The following is a 17,056-nucleotide window of genomic DNA, read 5'->3' as shown; positions in this document are numbered from 1 at the left end:
AATATCTCTCTATATATTATATATAAATTACATATACAGATAAATAAAATGCTTTCTGCTGCCTTTCTGTCGCACTGTTCAGAGCTGTTAGACAGTCACACGTGGAAAAATGCCCCTGGAACTCTGATACCAGCTCATGTGCTCAGAGTCCATTGTCTCGCTCGTTTCTTATGTTAGTCCTTAGCCGCCTCCTCACATCTTGATTCTTGGTTTAGTTAATAATAATAATGATGATAATAAAAAAACAACCTTGAATGGGTTCTCATCTGTCTCTAATGGAGCAGTGGGAAGGTCCATGCAGGAACAGTGGGAACAGTCACGTGATGAATGAGATGCGTTCATCCCAACAAAAGAAACAGGACTAGAAAACTCAATTTTGCGACAATCTAAAAAAGGGGGCAGGAATAATTTTCATATCCCTCCCCCTTGGGGCAGAGAGCTTGGGTGGGGTAAGACTTCAGAGATCTTCTGCTCACAGGGACGCAGGTAGGGGACATCTTCAGAGTTTCTCTGGGGATGGGACCCAGATGTAGTGCCCAGACTGGTCCTCAATGATCTGTTTGATTTTGCTGTAAACCTCTTCAAGAGAGTCTCCTTGTACGATGGCTGGAAGAAGAGAACAAGCAAGACCTTGAGCACCAGGTAGTGCTGTGCCTTCCCTGCCAGGAGCTACAGGGAAGGCCTTCACTCTGCACCAAAGCGGCCAGTGTGACGTGGCCAATTAATGAATGAGACAACTCATGTCAAAAGAGTTGTAACAGGCGCACGATGACACAGAAGGTTAACCCAGCATGTCCAAGAGGATTAGTGAGAGCTGATCCTGTGCTGGCAGAGCTCCTCACGAATACGAAGTGCTGACTGGGTTCTCCACATCGGGCAACTAATCAGCTTTGCAAACCGTGTCACGCCACCACACCAAGGCTCGCGAGCAGCTGGCCCTGGCTCTGCAGCTACTCCACTGCAGTGAACAGGAGGGCCTCATGCAGATTAGCTAGTGTGTGCCAAGCACATACCCCAGGGTGCCAGATTTGTCCATCCTTTCTGATCAGCTGCTGAGGGGTACCTCATGTTTGTTGCCTCCTCTGCTGTGAAGCGGGAATTGCAGCAATATCAGGCTGGAAAAGACCAGCTTATGGCTGTTGCTCCCAGTAGTAACTCCCACCTAAAGACCAGCAACAGTCTCATTGCTTAGCACAGAGACAACATGAAGCACTTTGCTGTGCTTCCTGCATCAGAGGAGGAAGATGCACATGGAGGCCCAAAGCTTTCTGGTAACTGAGCATGCCTCTGTAGCCCAGTCAGGATCATCCTTCAGAATCTCTGTTGCCTCATTATAAGTTCCTGGAGCAGAACTTGCTACAGAGACCTCTCTGCCTATTACCCACTTCTTTTAACAACTAATTTCAGTCAAGAACATTCCTTCCCCAGGTCAACTTCAAACTCACTGTGCAAGTGCCTAATGGCATGCTGAGGGTCTGGCAAAATCACGGCCTGCACTTTCTTTGCATTCTTCCTGGAAGAGCAGATAGCAGCTCTGGAACTGCTGCCCAGGACAGGAGATCTGGGGAAAGCTTTTACCCTGTTTGTACTCGTACATTTGCTCAGCTCAGACCCATTTTTGGAATACATTCTGCTTGGGATTCTTCCTGGTAGATGTTAAGTGGGTAATACAGGGTTTTGGCAGGAATATTACTCCTGAACTTCAGAAAATACTGCACTGGAGGAAAGATGGAAAACCATTTTTTTCTGCCTCTTCTTCTGTCCGTGATTTTCCAGAATTAATCATGTTACAAACATTAGTCCCTTAATGCACAAGGATGCCTATGTCATGAGCAGCTCATCTCTGCAGGCACAAAGTGCCAGGCAGCCCCTTACTGGCTCTTCAGCAAAGGCTACTTAGGAAACCAGCCAAACTTCCAGGTTTTTTTCTGGGAGATGTTTTGTAACAACTCAGGACAGTCCACACACTTTAGGTCACTAACTTTTAATCTTTCTTCTTCAAAAATGTCTTTTCTCTTTTTGAAAATGCTCCCCTTTCCCCCATGCAGGGAATTTTATTTCTTGTAGCCTTGTAGTATCCTGAATCTATGCTGCACTTCCCCTGCCTGTGGATTTTTTCTTTTTTTCCTATTATTATTAAAGTTGGCGATAAGCTTCCATAAACTTGGAAAACCCTGCCTGACAACTTGTCTCCTTCTCTACAGCTGGTTACTCTTATCCACTGTCTTGAAGCAGTCCCTTTGCAGAGCCCTGCTGGCAAAGTGCAATTTCGTTTTTACTCTGATGAAGCTGGACATTTTCCCATGACCCTGCAGCAAGACAGTGCTGGTAGAGAGGTCACAGTTGCCAGCTGGAAAAACAAAATAGATCAGATAGAAGCGTGCTCAGGACACTCACCTGTAAAATACTCTCCAAACTCTTGCTCGAGTTTCATGGCTTTGTCAAAGACTTTGTTGGCCTGTTCGTACGTCTGTCTCCGGTTCATCTCCCTGCCAGGCAGAAAAAAAAACAGAAACTCTTTCTTAGCAATGAACAGAAGCAAGAATAGCCCATGGAGCTGGGGTGCCTGGAAAGCCTCCGTACACCAGGAATGGAAGCTGTGCAGGACCCAGCTCTCATAGGCAGGACCCTTCCCCACACACTCTTTGCTGCCTTGGCACTTCATCTCAGTTCTTCCCATAGCCACCTCTCTCCCCTTTCACCATAGCACAGAGCTTGACTCAAATCTGGACAATCCTCCAAATTTGCAACACCACTGCAGAAGTCTCTCTGCTTTTCCAGAGCCTGTTGCCACCCTTCTTGCCTAGGTTCAATCATCCTCATACAAGACCTAAATAAGCAACTCGACCCCTTCTGGCATGAGAAGGGTTTTTCCCAGTCTCCTCTGTACTAGCAGCATATCTTCTGATCTCAGACTCCATCTCTAGCTACTGAACCTCCTCACAGATAATATCCTCTGCTGCTGCTCGGAGGAGTTGCATATTCCCCAGGGCCAGGAGCAGCAGGACAAGCAGAGGGTCCCCCTTGAGGACACAGGAAATGGCTCCTTTCTGCTCTCTAGGGCTGTCCTGGCTCAGCCACCATCCAGCTGTGATCCACCACTACAGGGTGTTGGCAGCTCTCCTGGCTGGACTCAGGGCTCAGGTGAGCAAGTTACATCACACATATTTGGGACTATTTTTAGATTTCCCAAGGATAATCCTCTTTGGGGTGAACAAAGGGCTTTAAGCTGGAGCAATACATGGAGCCTGGATGCACCATGGCATTGAATGTGGAGGGACACCACAGAGACAGCAATGGCTCCAGCTCCTCTTAACAAGGTACAAATTCAGCACCAGCAGCAATTTCCACTGCTTTCTAAAAAGCAGAGGCAGCAGACATACAAACCCCTGACACGCCAGAGCCGCTCACCCTGGAGAGGTACAGGGTGGGATAACAGCCCACAGAACACAGTGTTGCACTTACATGAGAGCTTCAATGGATTTTGGTTTGATGAAAATGGCAATGGGGTAAAGTTGTGCTTGTTGCAACCTCTTGATAGCATTGCCAGACACATCCAAGATGCAGTGTTTCCCCTGGAAAGGAGATGATCGAGATCAGACCAACCCACACGCTCTGCTCTGTGCAGAAAACAGCTTGCTCATACAGATGTACTTGCAGAAGTGAGGAGCCACAGAGATGAAACACCAGTCCTGAGACACAAGCCAGCTCCCACTGGCCTTACATTCCTGCCTGCTTAGGGCAGGACAGTAGCAATGCAAAGGGAATGAATTTTTCTCTGAACATGTGAAACAGTTTACAAGCCATTGGCACACTCCAGCACTCTGTGAAGGAAATGCTGCTGCTTTGAGGTCAGCCAGGCCCCTTTGCCCTGTGAGCTCCTGAGCATGAGGCTGGTGTTGCCAGTGCCAGGCCTTCAGATGGAGTTTGGATGACAGAGGTATGACACTGAGGTGGAGTAATGTGGCTGAGAAAAGCAGCCACATGGCTTGGCAGAACTCTGAAGGGAGAAGAGGCTTGTGCCATGCTTGGTTAATGTGGTTACGGCCCCTCATTAACATGAGGAGAGGAGGGGAACTGCCCAATGCATCTGTGTTCAGGCCAGATGTGTCCTGGTCCCAGAAATGCCACTTGACACTCACCCTCTCTGCCACTGCCCGCACTGACTGAATGCTGGTCCCATAGAGATTGTCGTTGAACTGCCCAGCCTCTATGAACTTGTTGTCCTGGATGTCTTTCTCCATCTGTTCCCGGGATATGACAAAGTGGTAATCTTGTCCATCCACCTCGTTCTCACGCCGAGGCCTGGTGGTGTCTGGAGAAGAGCGAGCCGAGTGATGAACACGAGACCTCCTGGGAGGAAACCATCCACCCCTGCTCCTGGCCACCCCGCCCCCACGACAAGCCAGACCCTGCAAGTAGCAGAGCCACCATTCTGCCCTCCCTCCAGCATGGGCACCAAGCTCCAGCTGAGACTTACGGGGCACACAGGAACCAAACTTGTGTGGGAACTCAGAGATGAGGTCGTCATTAATTCGGTCCTTCGTCGGCCCCAGGATGATCACCGGCCTCGCGTAGTGAACTGCGAACAAGAGCCACAGCCTGAGGCCCTGTCTGTGCTGCGGGCAGATGACCCTACTGCCACTTTTGGCATCAACCTGCCCTCTCCCTGAAGGCCGTGGGTACACCTGAAGGCATCCCCTCTGTATGAGCTTATCTCTTCCTGGTCAGAGTCAAGATCTTCCCATCTGATGCAAAACATCTCCAAGTCCCCATGGAAGGTGCTGCAGGTCTCTAGGGTAACAGAGCAGCGAAGCAGCTCCCTTGTTCATGGCAGGAGCTGGATGACTGGGACAGCTGGGCAAGGATGCCATGGAGCTGGCAGGAGTGATGAGAGCCTAAGCGTCTGATCCAGCTTCTGGCAAGGAGAGACCACTGACCCTGGGACTATTCAGTCTGCAAAAGGATCTGCAGGGACTGAGCATCGAGTAGGGCTAAACGATGAGGGCTGGCGGTGTTATTCTGCAGCAGAGACATGGCCCAAAGCAGGGAGGGATGATCCTCTCCTCAGCTGGGGACTAAAGCCATCTCAATTTTAGCTCTGGATCTCTCCATTGGTCTTGCAGACCAGGTCAGAAATATTTTATCTTTATTAAAAAGGGGTGATCAAGGCTAGTGAAAGCCCTACAAAGTGCCATGCATGCTTGGCTCCCCTGCTGTACGCAACAGACAAGAAACTGCATTTGTGTTCATCTGGCCCTTGTAGGGCAGAAGACAGGAGAAGATCGCAGCAGTCTCCCTGGCCACGCTAGGAACAGAGGTGCCCACGCTGGAGCAGACATGAGGCAGCTCAGTGCCAAGACTTACTTTCTTGCCGCGTCACTGGCTCGTATGACAGGATTGTATCCTCTTGTCCTTCTGCAACAGAGCCAGAAAGAGGCAGGTGAGCACTCACAGCAGGTGTCCAACTCCTCTGCACCCACCAGGAGCTGACTCATGCCCCTGCCAGCATCCTGCAGCCCTAGGGACACCTCTAGGCTGCCCTGTCACACCACCAGCTGATGTGGAACATAATGGGCATGAAGTTACCAGCCTTTGATCCACATTAATTATCACATAACAGCTCTGGGTCAAGCCTCCTCTTGCCCTTCCCAATGCTGCAAGCTTGAAGCCAACTGAGATGCACTGCTGACCCTGCAGGGTGGACAGAGGATGTGCTGCTGATATTTAGAGGACTCACTGGGGATAAAGGAAGCATTCACTGCAGCTGAACAACCATGTTCTTGTACAGCCTTGGGCTCCAAAAGCCACCTATGCTAGACAACCGGCCTCTGGCCGTTGCTTCCTGTGGCAGACATTGAAGGTAGGAGACCACTATGGACTGAGAACCCACCACCCAGCCTTGAAGCAGGCTCTGCAGGCTCCCTCCTGTCCCCAAGACCCTGCTCCTCCTGGCCTTGAGGAGCTGGCTGCAGCATCTTGGTGTCACCAGCAGGAGGGCCCAGCCTCTGAACAGAACCACCACCGGGACAAGACAAGATGGAAGTGCTAAAATGTGCACACACACATGCACTCATGTGCTCAGGAGCGGGAGAGCAGGGAGACACACACTTACTGGAACTGCTCTCGCTGTCACTGGTGTTTGATGTCACGCCCTCTGCAAAGCAACCAGAGAGACCCCTTCAGACAGAGCCAGGGCAGAAGGCACAGGGGCACTCTGGCAGTCAGCCAGCATGCCGATCCCGGGCAGGGCAGCACCAGCTGCCTGAGAAACCCATGCCCCAGCACCTGCTGACAAGCCTGCACCACATGGTCAGGGCAGCACCTCTCACCCTTTGGCTGGTAAACCACGGACGTGCAGGGGCACACACTTGGCTACTCTGGGGGGAGACAGGGATGCCAGGAAGGGGCTGCCTGGCAGGTATGGGTTGATATGTGCAGGTGCTGGTCTTCCCAGGCTGAGGAAAGGTGGAGTGCATGGGGAGGAGGGTGCTAGTAAGGGAAGCGGGTGCAGCATGCATATGGAGGGCACAGAAGGGCACAGTTTCACGCTGGCACAGGGATGGGGGAGCCTACCTCCGGCGATGGGGCTGGGACTCACAGAGACAAGACAGTGAAAGGAGGGGACAGAGTCTGGGACTCTGCTTGCTCAGGCTGATCCCAATGCTGCAACCACCCCGCAGAGGCTTGCTGGGCACTGCCTGCCCAAAGTCAGGCTCTGGACTGGTCGGTTGTGTGTGTGGGGGTGTGTGGATGTGCACGCAGAGCTTGAAAGGGGACTTGCACCCAGCTAGGAGGGCAAAGGGGCTCCTGCTATTGTTGTTTTACAGCTCCGGGTAGGTGGCAACGAAGTGCTGTCACCCACCCCAGAGCAGACTCATTGTCACAGCCACCTCCCACCTACACTAGCAATGGTTCCGACTCTCCAAGCACTAAACTACCAGGCAGCCCAACTAGAAGCAAGAGGAAGAGGAGGATGAGGGGGTACAGCTCACCCCGGGTGTGGCAGGCAGCCCTCAGCTGGCAGTGCTTAGGGCACCGCACACATCCCCAAGCAAATTCATGTCCCCTCCCACGTGCAGCAGCAGCACCTCCTCAAGCCCAGCAGGCAGCCTCGGTGTTTCCCAGCAGAGGGGCAGCGCTGGCGGGGCTCCTCCTTCCCTGCCGAAGAGGAGGATGAGGGGGTACAGCTCACCCCGGGTGTGGCAGGCAGCCCTCAGCTGGCAGTGCTTAGGGCACCGCACACATCCCCAAGCAAATTCATGTCCCCTCCCACGTGCAGCAGCAGCACCTCCTCAAGCCCAGCAGGCAGCCTCGGTGTTTCCCAGCAGAGGGGCAGCGCTGGCGGGGCTCCTCCTGCCCTGCCCCCAGAGAAGCATAACTGCCCCAGCTGGAGCCCAGCCATTCCCCAGGCACCACCAGGCATGCCAGCGATGGAAAGTGAACGATGCACATCAAAATTTGACTTACTCAGGTTCTTTGCTCCATAATAATCGTCACTTAACCCAGGGAAGTCCTGATTTCACAGACAGCGAGAAGGGAGAGAGGGGGAGAGAAGAGAGCGCGGGAGAGGGCAGTCAGAGGGATGAGGGAAACAGAGCCAGACCAGCATTAGTTATTCGAGTGCAGAATGGCCCTTAGCTGCAACTGCAAGTGAAGTTAAATGTTTTCAGAGCTGATGCCATCAGCTCACTGCCTTTTGTGGCTGGACCCCTCCCACTGAGCTCATCCTCTCTACCGAAGAGCCCCAAGGGCCACCCTGGGTCTGAGGAGGGCAGGACGGCCAAAGCAGCATCTGCTGGCGCCAAGTGGTTGCAGCCCCAAGCTGATGACACGTGGGGCTGAGGCGTGTCTCTGTGGTGCTTTGTGGGGTACCGGCGGGGCACAGCAGCTCTGCACTCCCCTGGGGCAGACACAGTACTGCCACTCCTCTAATGTGCAGCAGCAGGGCACTTTTCCCACCCCCACCCGCATGTGTTAGCTGCCCACACCCCAGCGCTTGCACGGGCTGTGGAAACACAGGGGAAGGACCCCCCCACTGCAAGCTGGGATAGACAGTGGCAGAGCACAGGTAGGGAGCTGGCTGTGAGTCTGTGACATGGGCTGGCAAAGAGCGCTGTCTGCTCCATGCCTGTGCTGCATGTCACTGTGCCACAGGGCTGGCCAAGAGAAGTGTCCTAATGAGCCCCTGGCTCCAGCAGGGAGCTGACTGGAGCCCAGCTGTGTCCAGGCACTGCAGGAGATAACCTTCACTGCAAGCCAGAGGCTTTCAGAGGCTGCAGAGTTCCTAGAAGCCAGCACCAGCCTGGCAGCAGGTGGATGCGGGCACCCCCTGACGCAGTCCAGAATCAACCTCCTGCCTCTGCATTGTGCCCAGGTGAGCTACTGGAGGGGACAGATGTGCTCACTGAACTGGTGCCAGGGCAGAGGCACTGCTCTGTCTTGCCCAACTCCTCTTCCACAAGGTGCAAGGACCACAGCTCTGTCTGGATGCTTGCCAAAGCAGTGGATGCAGTTTAGCATCTGGAATGAGGAGGGACTGGGTTCAGTGAGCAGTTCCATGGCTGCTTACATCAGGATTTGAGGCAACAAGTTGAATGACTTGTCTTCATCGGCAAGGTGAACAGTGCTGCCAGGTGAGAGCTAGGGACTTCCCAATGTCTGCAGCTAGCTATCAGAGATGTGCCTCAGTCATGGGTGGGCAGCTCTCCACCAGCGAGGGCATGGCTTCCCTGTGCCCACAGGGTTTACACCTGGTGAAGGGCTCTCAGGAACACGTAGCTGCAAGTCACCTCTAGTGCATACAGGAAGTGCAGCCAGGACCTCCCCAGCCCTTCACGGAGGGAAAGGGCAGGGACAGAAGAAGCTCCACAGGAGATGGCTAGCACCTCACTCAGAAGGGGGCAGCCCTTGGCAGGGAGGGAGCAGAGCCCACAGCAGAGGCAGGGAGAGCAGGAAGAGGCAGAGCAGTGGGTCAGGAAGGTGTAAAGTTGGATGAAAGGATGACAACACTGAACATGAAGAGAGAAAAAGAGAATGCCAGCCCGCAGCCATTGCTTTCATTTCAAGCTCTGGTTTCTCCCTAACTGCTGGCATGACCGGAGCACAGACCCAAACATGGGCAGAGGCCAGGACTCCTGGCTACAGAAACGTGCTGAATCTGTCCCCACAACACAGGGGATCTGTAGGATGCACGCTTGCCCTCTCTGACCAGCTACTACTTACGTTCCTGTCCGCTGCTCTCCTGGGCCAGGTTCTCTTTGCTCTTGTAAAATGGAAACTTTCGAGAGAGGCGGAAACTCTTTTTACGTTTCGTTTTGATCGACTGAAGAACATGGAGATGGAAGGGAGGATAGAAAAAATAATGGTGTTTAACACATGGGAAAAATTAAAATGAAGAGACAATGAGGAGCTGTGTCAGGGCAGTTACCCTCAAATGAAATCATGGAGATTACATGAAAACTGTAATGCAGGAAGAAAAATAAGCATGGAGAAAAAATGTGGTAGGGATGCTGGGAAGCTGATGGGGCAATTGGCAGCTCTGCAAGGGTAGACAGGCTGTTGTTATCTCTTCCTTGTCTGCTCGCCAAGCGATCCACACAAGGGGTGAGGGCAGCTACCTTCACCTGCATGAGCTGTCTGCAGCCAGCTCTCAGCCCTAGGCTGTGGTGAGACAGGCTCTGCTCCTCCACCACTCCAACTAGGAGGCCTTCCCCAATGCTTCTGCACCATCCTGGGCTCCTCTGCTCAACCCCCACACAGTCACAGAGAATTCATGCCAAGCAGATGCAGGCCTGGGACACGTCCAGTTGTGCTGCTCTTTGCTTTGGGATTGCTCCAGCCGTCACATTGGGAGCTCTGGCCGCTGGGACTCATCCTGCTCCCACTAGCTACTGGTGCCCCACTGAGCCCCAGCTTGGCACTTACCCTGTTGGACTCAATCATGCCAGTCCGGGCGTGGAACTTCACTGTTTTCAACCGTGCTCTCTCCTTCTTTTCCACCCTGATCAGAAGTTAAAAGGGGAGAAAGAGCTGCTAGTCCTGTATATGGGCCCTTTGTGCCACCTGCTTGACTCCCCAGGCAGCTCCGTGCACCTTCAGGTGGTGGCCCCATTCATGAAGGGCAGCTTCTTCCCAGAGAGGGACAGAGGTGGAGCCACCTGCCTGAGGTCTGGCCAATGCCAGCATCTGCAGGAGAGGGGACAAGTCAGCCTTCCCGGGAAGGGAGGGATGGAGGACAGAGATGGTGCTGCTTCTGCAGACCTGAAGGCAGTGGCAGCCAAGTCTTCTGCTTCCTGTGACTTCCCACCTCATGGGACCTCACTAACAAGAGTTAGGCATTTTGTCACACAGAGCAGCCCACAGTCCACTGCTGTGACTCTGCTCCCACTTGGAGCCCCAGACCGGCTGACACCAGCTCTCCATCTCCACAGGGTCCACAGTGGGGGCTGAATGCTCCCTTCTTCAACTACATTCTCACTCAGCTTTAGGGAACACCTTCTCAGGAAGACCTGCATGCAGCCCCAGCTTGCAATTGGGGTGCCCTTCACACTGCACAGCCACAGAGGGGCAGATGGTCTGAGACCACAGGAAGATCCCACTTTGAGCTGACTGCCCAGTGGCTGCAGGGCTCATGGAGACTGGGGAGCTCCAGGAGGCACCATGCGACAGCTGCTGCTGACAGACACTCACCTTTTCTTGCTGGGGATGACCCCAATCTGCTCGCTCTCTCCATGGGGAGTGACAAGCCTGGCTTGCCACCACTCATCGTCGGAGGCGTTGATGACGTGCAAGATGTCCCCGTAGGAGAAGCTGAGCCCTTGGCTGGGCAAGCAGCTGTCCCGGGTCCGGTCGTAGTCGAACAAGGCTCTGTGGAGCAGCACAGACAGGAGCAATGCCCTTCCCGAGCACAACCAGGCAGAAAGGGCAGCAGCACTGCCAACCTCCCAGGGCGCTGCCACCTTCCTACATTAAAGGATTTAAACCCAACCTCTGGGGAAGCCTCCTGCTAAGGTGAGTGGGGCCACACAGCCACCAGCACACTCCTCCCACTGGCAGGCTCAGCAAAAGCGCCCCAAAGCACACGACGCAAGAGTGGTGCTGGACCAAAACAACTTACTCTTAAGTTTAGCTGCAAGAGGCATGTGAACCACAGAGGCATTGAAGGCAGCTGTGGTTAGCAAACAGGCAAAGCTCATGCAGCCCCAGAAGAGCAGCACTGTGTGGGACAGGGGGGAGCGGGGATGCAGGGCTGCTTCCTGCATCACTTCCTAGCAACTCTGGGGCATCAGCTCCCACTGCTAGGAGGCAGTTGCACAGGCAGAGACTGCAGAGCACTATCAGCACACCCTTTATGTATGTATAGGGGCACATTAGTCCAGAACTTGTGAATTAGGAAACACATCTGAGGGGGGTGGGTGGGGGTGTGTGTATATATCTGCTTCCACAACTGATTTCTTTCAGACACCTAAATATTTCCCCTGAGAACCGTTTATTTAGTTTAAAAATTACCTTCAATATTAAACAGCTAGAAAAAAAGATTTTATTAACTAGAGAAAAACCAATGACCTTCCTGTGCACACTACCACACACTGCACTGCAGCCTGTACCCACAAGCTGCTCTTGGTGGCTTCATGTGCAACTCAGTCTGCTCACGTCAGACCTCAAACCACGTCTGCTTTGATACACTCACTTTGCATTAAACTAAACCAAGGGAACAGTCACTAAGAGCACTACTGCTGGCAGCACAACCCCTGCATTTGATCCTGGGACACCGGGCCCTACTCGCTTTCCATCCTGACACAAGCCCAGGCACCACAAACACTGGCTGGTTGCTGGTTTAATCCTGGCACTAACAAGCCTTTCTCAACCAGGAAAGACATCCTCTGTCTTGCTCATTAGCCCTTTCCACCACAGGGACTCCCAAGGGGGTCTGAAAGCACATGGTGCAAATGGGAGGGCTAAAGGACCATGTGGTATGTCCTTGTGGAGCAGCAGAGCTGGAAGGGTTCTTCTTCAGCCATATCTCTGCTTCAGTACTGCCAGGGGAGCACCAGGCAATGAAACATCTTGGTGCACTTGGGACTGGGTTGATAAAGCTGGTCTTGAACAGGGAGGAGGAGCAGAGGGGCTGCTCAGGGAGGGCTCTCTGGGAGAAGACCCAGTGCAGCGCTATTTGTTCAGCTACACCCAGCCACCAGGCTTCTCCCCCTTTCCCAAGCCTGCTCAGGGCTGGGGCAGCTTTCATGCTTAGTCCCTCTGCACCCAAATGTGGCCCCTGGCATGTTGGAGCCAGCAGCAAAGCACCACAGGGCACTTTGGTCATGGTGAAGGTAAGCAACCTTTACAGGCAACTCCTGGCCAAAAGATAAAGCTGTGCATGGCTAGCAGGCCCTTGCAAGGCCAGCGCCATTGGGAGTAAAGCACCCATGGAACTGGTCAGGCTGGTTTTCAAACTGAGGCAGGCTGTGGAGTGCCCTGCCCACACCTTGAAGCCTGCAGAGTACTGCTGGCCCTGCAGCTCCCTTCCTCCTCCCACAGCAGCCAGACAACTGGCATCCCAGGGCAAGCACAGCGAGATCCGTGCAAGGTCCTGACTCCTGTGAAGTAGAGGCACGAGGCATCTGCACACCCAAGGGGTGATGCTCTTGGAGACCAGCCCCTGCCTGTGCTGGCACCCAGGTCCTGCTGTGGTAGGTGCTCCCCAGGGCACATGGGCTAAGCAGTAGTATGTTCACTCCACTCTTCCCCCAGGCCAGCTCCAGGCACACTGCACAAGCAGCCAAGAGAGCAGATGGCTTGGCTGCAGGGCAGGGGAGCAGTCCCAGGGGCTTGGCACAACTTCCCCCTGGTGCCCAGGCACAACGCCTGCCTACCCCGATCCCTGCCTGGCATGGCCCCACTGCAAGCAGACTTTGCCCTGTGGCAGCTCAGACAGCAGGCAGCACACCAACCTGCCTTGCCCCTGCCCGTGCTGCACAGCTGCAGCTCGGAAACACGTGGTGAGCACCAGCACCCCAAATTTGCTCCAGCAGGCACCCCACTGCCTGGCTCCAGCCCCGCTGACAGCACGTGGAGTGCAATGCAGCCTCACAGGGCTGACTCAAGCACTTGGGTAGCAAGTCCTGTAATTGATGTCCTGTCCATAGCGTGGCAGCTCGGCTGGTTTCGGATAAACTGTGCTCGAAACTACCCCGCCCAGAAGGGGGCCAGCCAGTGGCTCCTGCAGGCACCTTTGTGGGGTGCACTGCTGCCGGAGCCAGGGAGCGTTGGGAAGGGCCATACTGGGCAAAAGCTCTGCCTGGAGATCACCTTCTGAGCAAGGTGCTGCCCAGCTAAAAGCCATCTAAAGCCTCTTGGGTGTATGCGAGGGGATGCAGTGCTGCAGAGGCCACCAAAGCCACACAGAGGGATACATCAAGACATGGGAGATGCTACATGCAGCCCAGAGGCAGTGGGGAGTTCTCTGGCTCATAGGCATGCCCTGATGCAGCACCTATCCAGGCAGGGAACAGGAGACTCACAGGGTCAGCTCAAGCTGATCCAGCCTAAACTCTGCTCCACCTACAAGGGTGTACATGGGACAGCAGTGAGAGCAGGACGAACAAGATGTTTATTTAACGTGGCACCAAGCTCGTTGCACACCCACAGCAGAGGGTCCCAAGATGCTAAATCAAGCAAGATGCCTACAGAGACTTGCGGGAAGGTGTGAATTGCAGGAATACAGAGCTGTAGCTCTCCCCTCCTGCAAGGCTAGGCTTGCACCAGGTTCAGCAACAGCCTGAAGCCCCTCTGCATGGAGCAGCCATGCAGTGGGAGATGCAGGCTGAGGCTGATGCAGCCTTGACCCTTGTCAGCCTTCTCACAGGGAAGCAGCATCCCCTGCTCCTGCCAGCCCCGATGCACAACAGGCTGTCCCAGGCAAGGATTTAGAGGATTATTTTAATTACCAAGTTAAAATTACTTATTAACTGCCACTCCACTGGGGCAGTGTTGGGTAGGAGATGGCAGAAAGATGGCAGTGAGCAGGGTCTGCCCTGGTGGTGCAGGACTTGCAGCAGTTAGAGCTGCACAGCTGCTTAACCCTTGCGTGTCCCTCACCTGGTTCCGGACCAAAAGCACATCAAGGGCTCAGAGCAATAATCCTCCTAAGACCTTATATCCCACCCAGCCAGATCCTGCCACAGGAATGGCAGGAGGAGATGGAGAGAAACCTTTTAGTAGGGAGTGGTTCAAGAAGAGCTCCATGAATGCTGCCCAAAGCTGCCTGGGGCAGAAGCACTGCTGGGTGCTTGGCATTTCCCCACTTCACAGTGGTCCCCAATGAGTTGGTCTGGCCAGCAGCCACCCAGACCTCTGTAGAGACACCATCCCTTTATAAAGCAGAGCAGTCCTCAGAAGAGGCACTTGAGTTAAGAGCACCCAGCTCTGGCAAACCAGTGCAAAAGCACTGCCCTCCCTGGTGCACCCTCTGGGCTTCAAGATCCCTCTATCACACTTGCTTTCTTGGCCTACAAAACACCCAGCCACAGAGGTCCTGCTCTGCATCCTGCACTGTAGGATATTCCCACCCCACCTGAGGCGGGCTGTCTGGAGCAAGGCAGCAGGCAGAGGGGGCTGAGCCTTACCGGACGTAGAGGGATCTCTTCTCGCTCGTCCGGAGAGAGCCGGAGCCAGAGCTCATGCTGCTGTTCATCATCTGCTCTCTCAGGTCATGGATCTTCGACTCGAAGCGGCTGTACTCTGCAGGGAGAGAGATGGTCAGCGCAGGCAGGAGCTGCCCCTGAGCCACCCCACACACACCAAGCAAACCACAACTGGCAAGCACCAAGAGAGGCAATGACAGCCTGTCTGTGGGGCATCTTGCTCACAAGCCCATCTGTCCCTGCACACAGAGGGAGAACAAAGCTGAAAAGGCTGCAGCACCCTGCAGTTCAGGCAGGGCACCTGGAGCAGGCAGGGCACGGGCTGCTCCCAAACCCACTCCAAAGGCAGCTCAGGCAAGGGCTGCCGAGACCTTCACTACTACCAATGGAACAGCTGGCCAGGGCTCAGCAAGCTGCTGACCTACAGAGCAGTTCAAAATGTGCAGAGAAAGAGCCCATTCAGGAGGCAGTCACCCATGGGCTGGAGCAGCAAGGCATGACTACAGCCATTGGGGACTCCCCACCCACTGCCCTGGCACAGCAGAGCCTCTCTCCCCAGCAGGCATGGGGAAGGGGAAGGGAAAGCACAGCCCGAGCACACAGAAGAGGAACTTGGAGGAGGAATTCACCTTTCATTCATATATGCTGGCAGCAGAGACTGGCAGGAGGAGCCAGGGGCCACTCCAGAAGTCACCACCACCTTCCTGCCAGGCTGCTGGGCAGGAGCAGCCACCACCCTGTCACCTGCTGCTGTGCCAGCCCGACCTTCAGCCGGGTGTAAAGGTCAGGTGGCAAGTAGAGTGCTGCGGCACTGGTCCAGCTTACTCAGAGCCTACTGGGTAAGATTTGCTGGGTGGTGAGCAACAGTGGCACTGTGGCACCAGGGAAGCTGCCAGCACTGCTGCAGCCCTCTCCAGCAGTTCTCATGGAGTAACCGTGGGTTTTGGCTCCTGGGCACACCCTGCAGTTACACCATCGCGTCCCAGCGAGAGGGGACCAGTCTCATCCTTGCTATAAGACCTGCCTAGAAAGCATTCTCCACAACCCAGCAGTTTGGATGTGGTTTGTGTTTTGGGTTTGTTTTTTTTTTTTGAACTGGAGCACAGCAGCTCAGCAGCAGAGCAAAGCCCCAGCAGGGCAGAACACCGTGCAGGCTGCTGCCTGGCCTGCAGAGCTGCATTGCTTGGGGTGGGGGAACAACACGCTGCTGAGAAACACCCTGGGCTGCAGGGGAGAGCTCGCCTCTCACCGTGCGAGAGGAGGGGCACCTCTCAGTCAGACGTGGGGCTGGGACTACGGGGTCACGCAGCTGCAGCCTGACATTCCCTGACTCTCCAGACTTCCATTCCACAGCCAGGCCCGCCAGAGCATCCCCCTCCCACAGCTGTACTTTTACTTAAGGACTGGAAAAGGTGAAAGCCACAAGAACTGCCAAGCAGCACACAAACTCCACACGAAGCCCCTGTCCCTGACAAAGGACATCAAGAGGTGCTGCATGGGGGGCAGGGTCAGCCCCTTAACACAGAGGTCACCAGGGCCCTGCCAACCCCAGCTGCCCCGTGCCAAGCCACTGCCCCTGCCTGCCTTCCTGCTAACAGAGGGGACATGCAGAACCTGCCAGGCATGGGCAAGGCTTATTCTATAAGAAAACTGAATTCTGACACCAAGGTACCACTTTTGTACTCACTGACCTGCATCGGGGTTTTGTGGAGATCCCAGCAGAGGGAGATGAGCTTCATCCTCTACACCTTCCACCCCACACCAGGGTAGACCACAGCAGAACTGCTATTTCCTCCAGAGAGCTGCTGAGCTGGGCACCACATTCCCCATCCCCAGAGGAGTTGACCCAAACCCTGCTGGGGGCACAAGACCCTCTGCACACTCTGCACCAAGAGAACAGACACTCCCTGCAATGCAGGCTCACATCTCTCCTGTGATGCTCTTCTCCACAAGAAACCTGGCATGGAGGACACACCACCTGGGACTGGGCAGGCAGTGAAGTGCAGAAGCAAGTTTAGCCACCGCTGCCATCAGGGTAGGGATGGTGGGAGGGCAACTTTTGGGTGTCACCACCCAGCATGCAACTCAAGGCCAGAAGCCCTCAAATGCCCCTGCCTCAGCTGGAGCTGCCACGTTGCTTGGAGGAGCTGGGAAAAGTCTGCCAGCATGGCAAGAAGTATAGGCCAAGCTGGATACAGCAAACTCAAGAAGGACTCAGGGGCTGCTCTGCCTTTATCCCCTGGAGAGCAAACACAATCAGGTCTTATGAAGAGACTCCCAAGAAGCCACCAACCCATGCTTGGGTCAACTGCAAGAGGGCACAAGGGGAGAGGCCACCAGACCCAAAAGCACATCTGCCACCTCCCTCCCAGTGCAGTTTCCCTGGGAGCTAGCACAGGATGCTCCCCGCT

At 54.6% G+C, this 17,056-nt stretch overlaps 1 protein-coding gene across 3 annotated transcripts; it reads right to left on the bottom strand.

The window, feature by feature from the left end:
* Positions 1 to 208: 208 nt before the first annotated feature.
* On the bottom strand, positions 209 to 14,743 carry DLG3 (discs, large homolog 3 (Drosophila)). Of its 3 annotated transcripts, none has more exons than XM_008942043.1 (11): positions 14,628 to 14,743; positions 10,693 to 10,869; positions 9,928 to 10,003; positions 7,471 to 7,516; positions 6,116 to 6,157; positions 5,368 to 5,418; positions 4,481 to 4,582; positions 4,143 to 4,315; positions 3,466 to 3,575; positions 2,398 to 2,489; positions 209 to 606 (listed from the first exon to the last, which is right to left on the bottom strand). In XM_008942043.1, exons 1-11 carry the CDS (start codon positions 14,696 to 14,698, stop codon positions 500 to 502), a joined length of 1,047 nt encoding a protein of 348 aa, XP_008940291.1. In that variant the 5' UTR covers positions 14,699 to 14,743; the 3' UTR covers positions 209 to 499. The 3 variants fall into 3 exon arrangements, with proteins under 3 accessions (XP_008940291.1, XP_008940290.1, XP_008940292.1); XM_008942042.1 differs by lacking the exon at positions 7,471 to 7,516 and adding an exon at positions 9,226 to 9,325 and having other exon boundaries at positions 14,628 to 14,737; XM_008942044.1 differs by lacking the exon at positions 6,116 to 6,157 and having other exon boundaries at positions 14,628 to 14,737.
* Positions 14,744 to 17,056: the final 2,313 nt, after the last annotated feature.

Source organism: Merops nubicus, unplaced genomic scaffold (assembly GCF_000691845.1).
Source record: "Merops nubicus isolate BGI_N331 unplaced genomic scaffold, ASM69184v1 scaffold51106, whole genome shotgun sequence".
Classification (NCBI taxonomy): domain Eukaryota; kingdom Metazoa; phylum Chordata; class Aves; order Coraciiformes; family Meropidae; genus Merops; species Merops nubicus.
Note: the sequence above shows the minus strand (reverse complement) of the source record. Positions and strands in the feature narration are given on the sequence as shown.

Excerpts from the sequence above, each read along its gene's own strand:
- DLG3 (XM_008942042.1), bottom strand. The coding sequence starts at position 14,698 with ATGATGAACAGCAGCATGAGCTCTGGCTCCGGCTCTCTCCGGACGAGC. Across the intron at positions 10,870-14,627 it reads AAGAGATCCCTCTACGTCCG|AGCCTTGTTCGACTACGACC; the intron begins GTAAGGCTCAGC and ends GCTGCTCCACAG. Across the intron at positions 9,326-9,927 it reads GCATGATTGAGTCCAACAGG|TCGATCAAAACGAAACGTAA; the intron begins GTAAGTGCCAAG and ends CATGTTCTTCAG.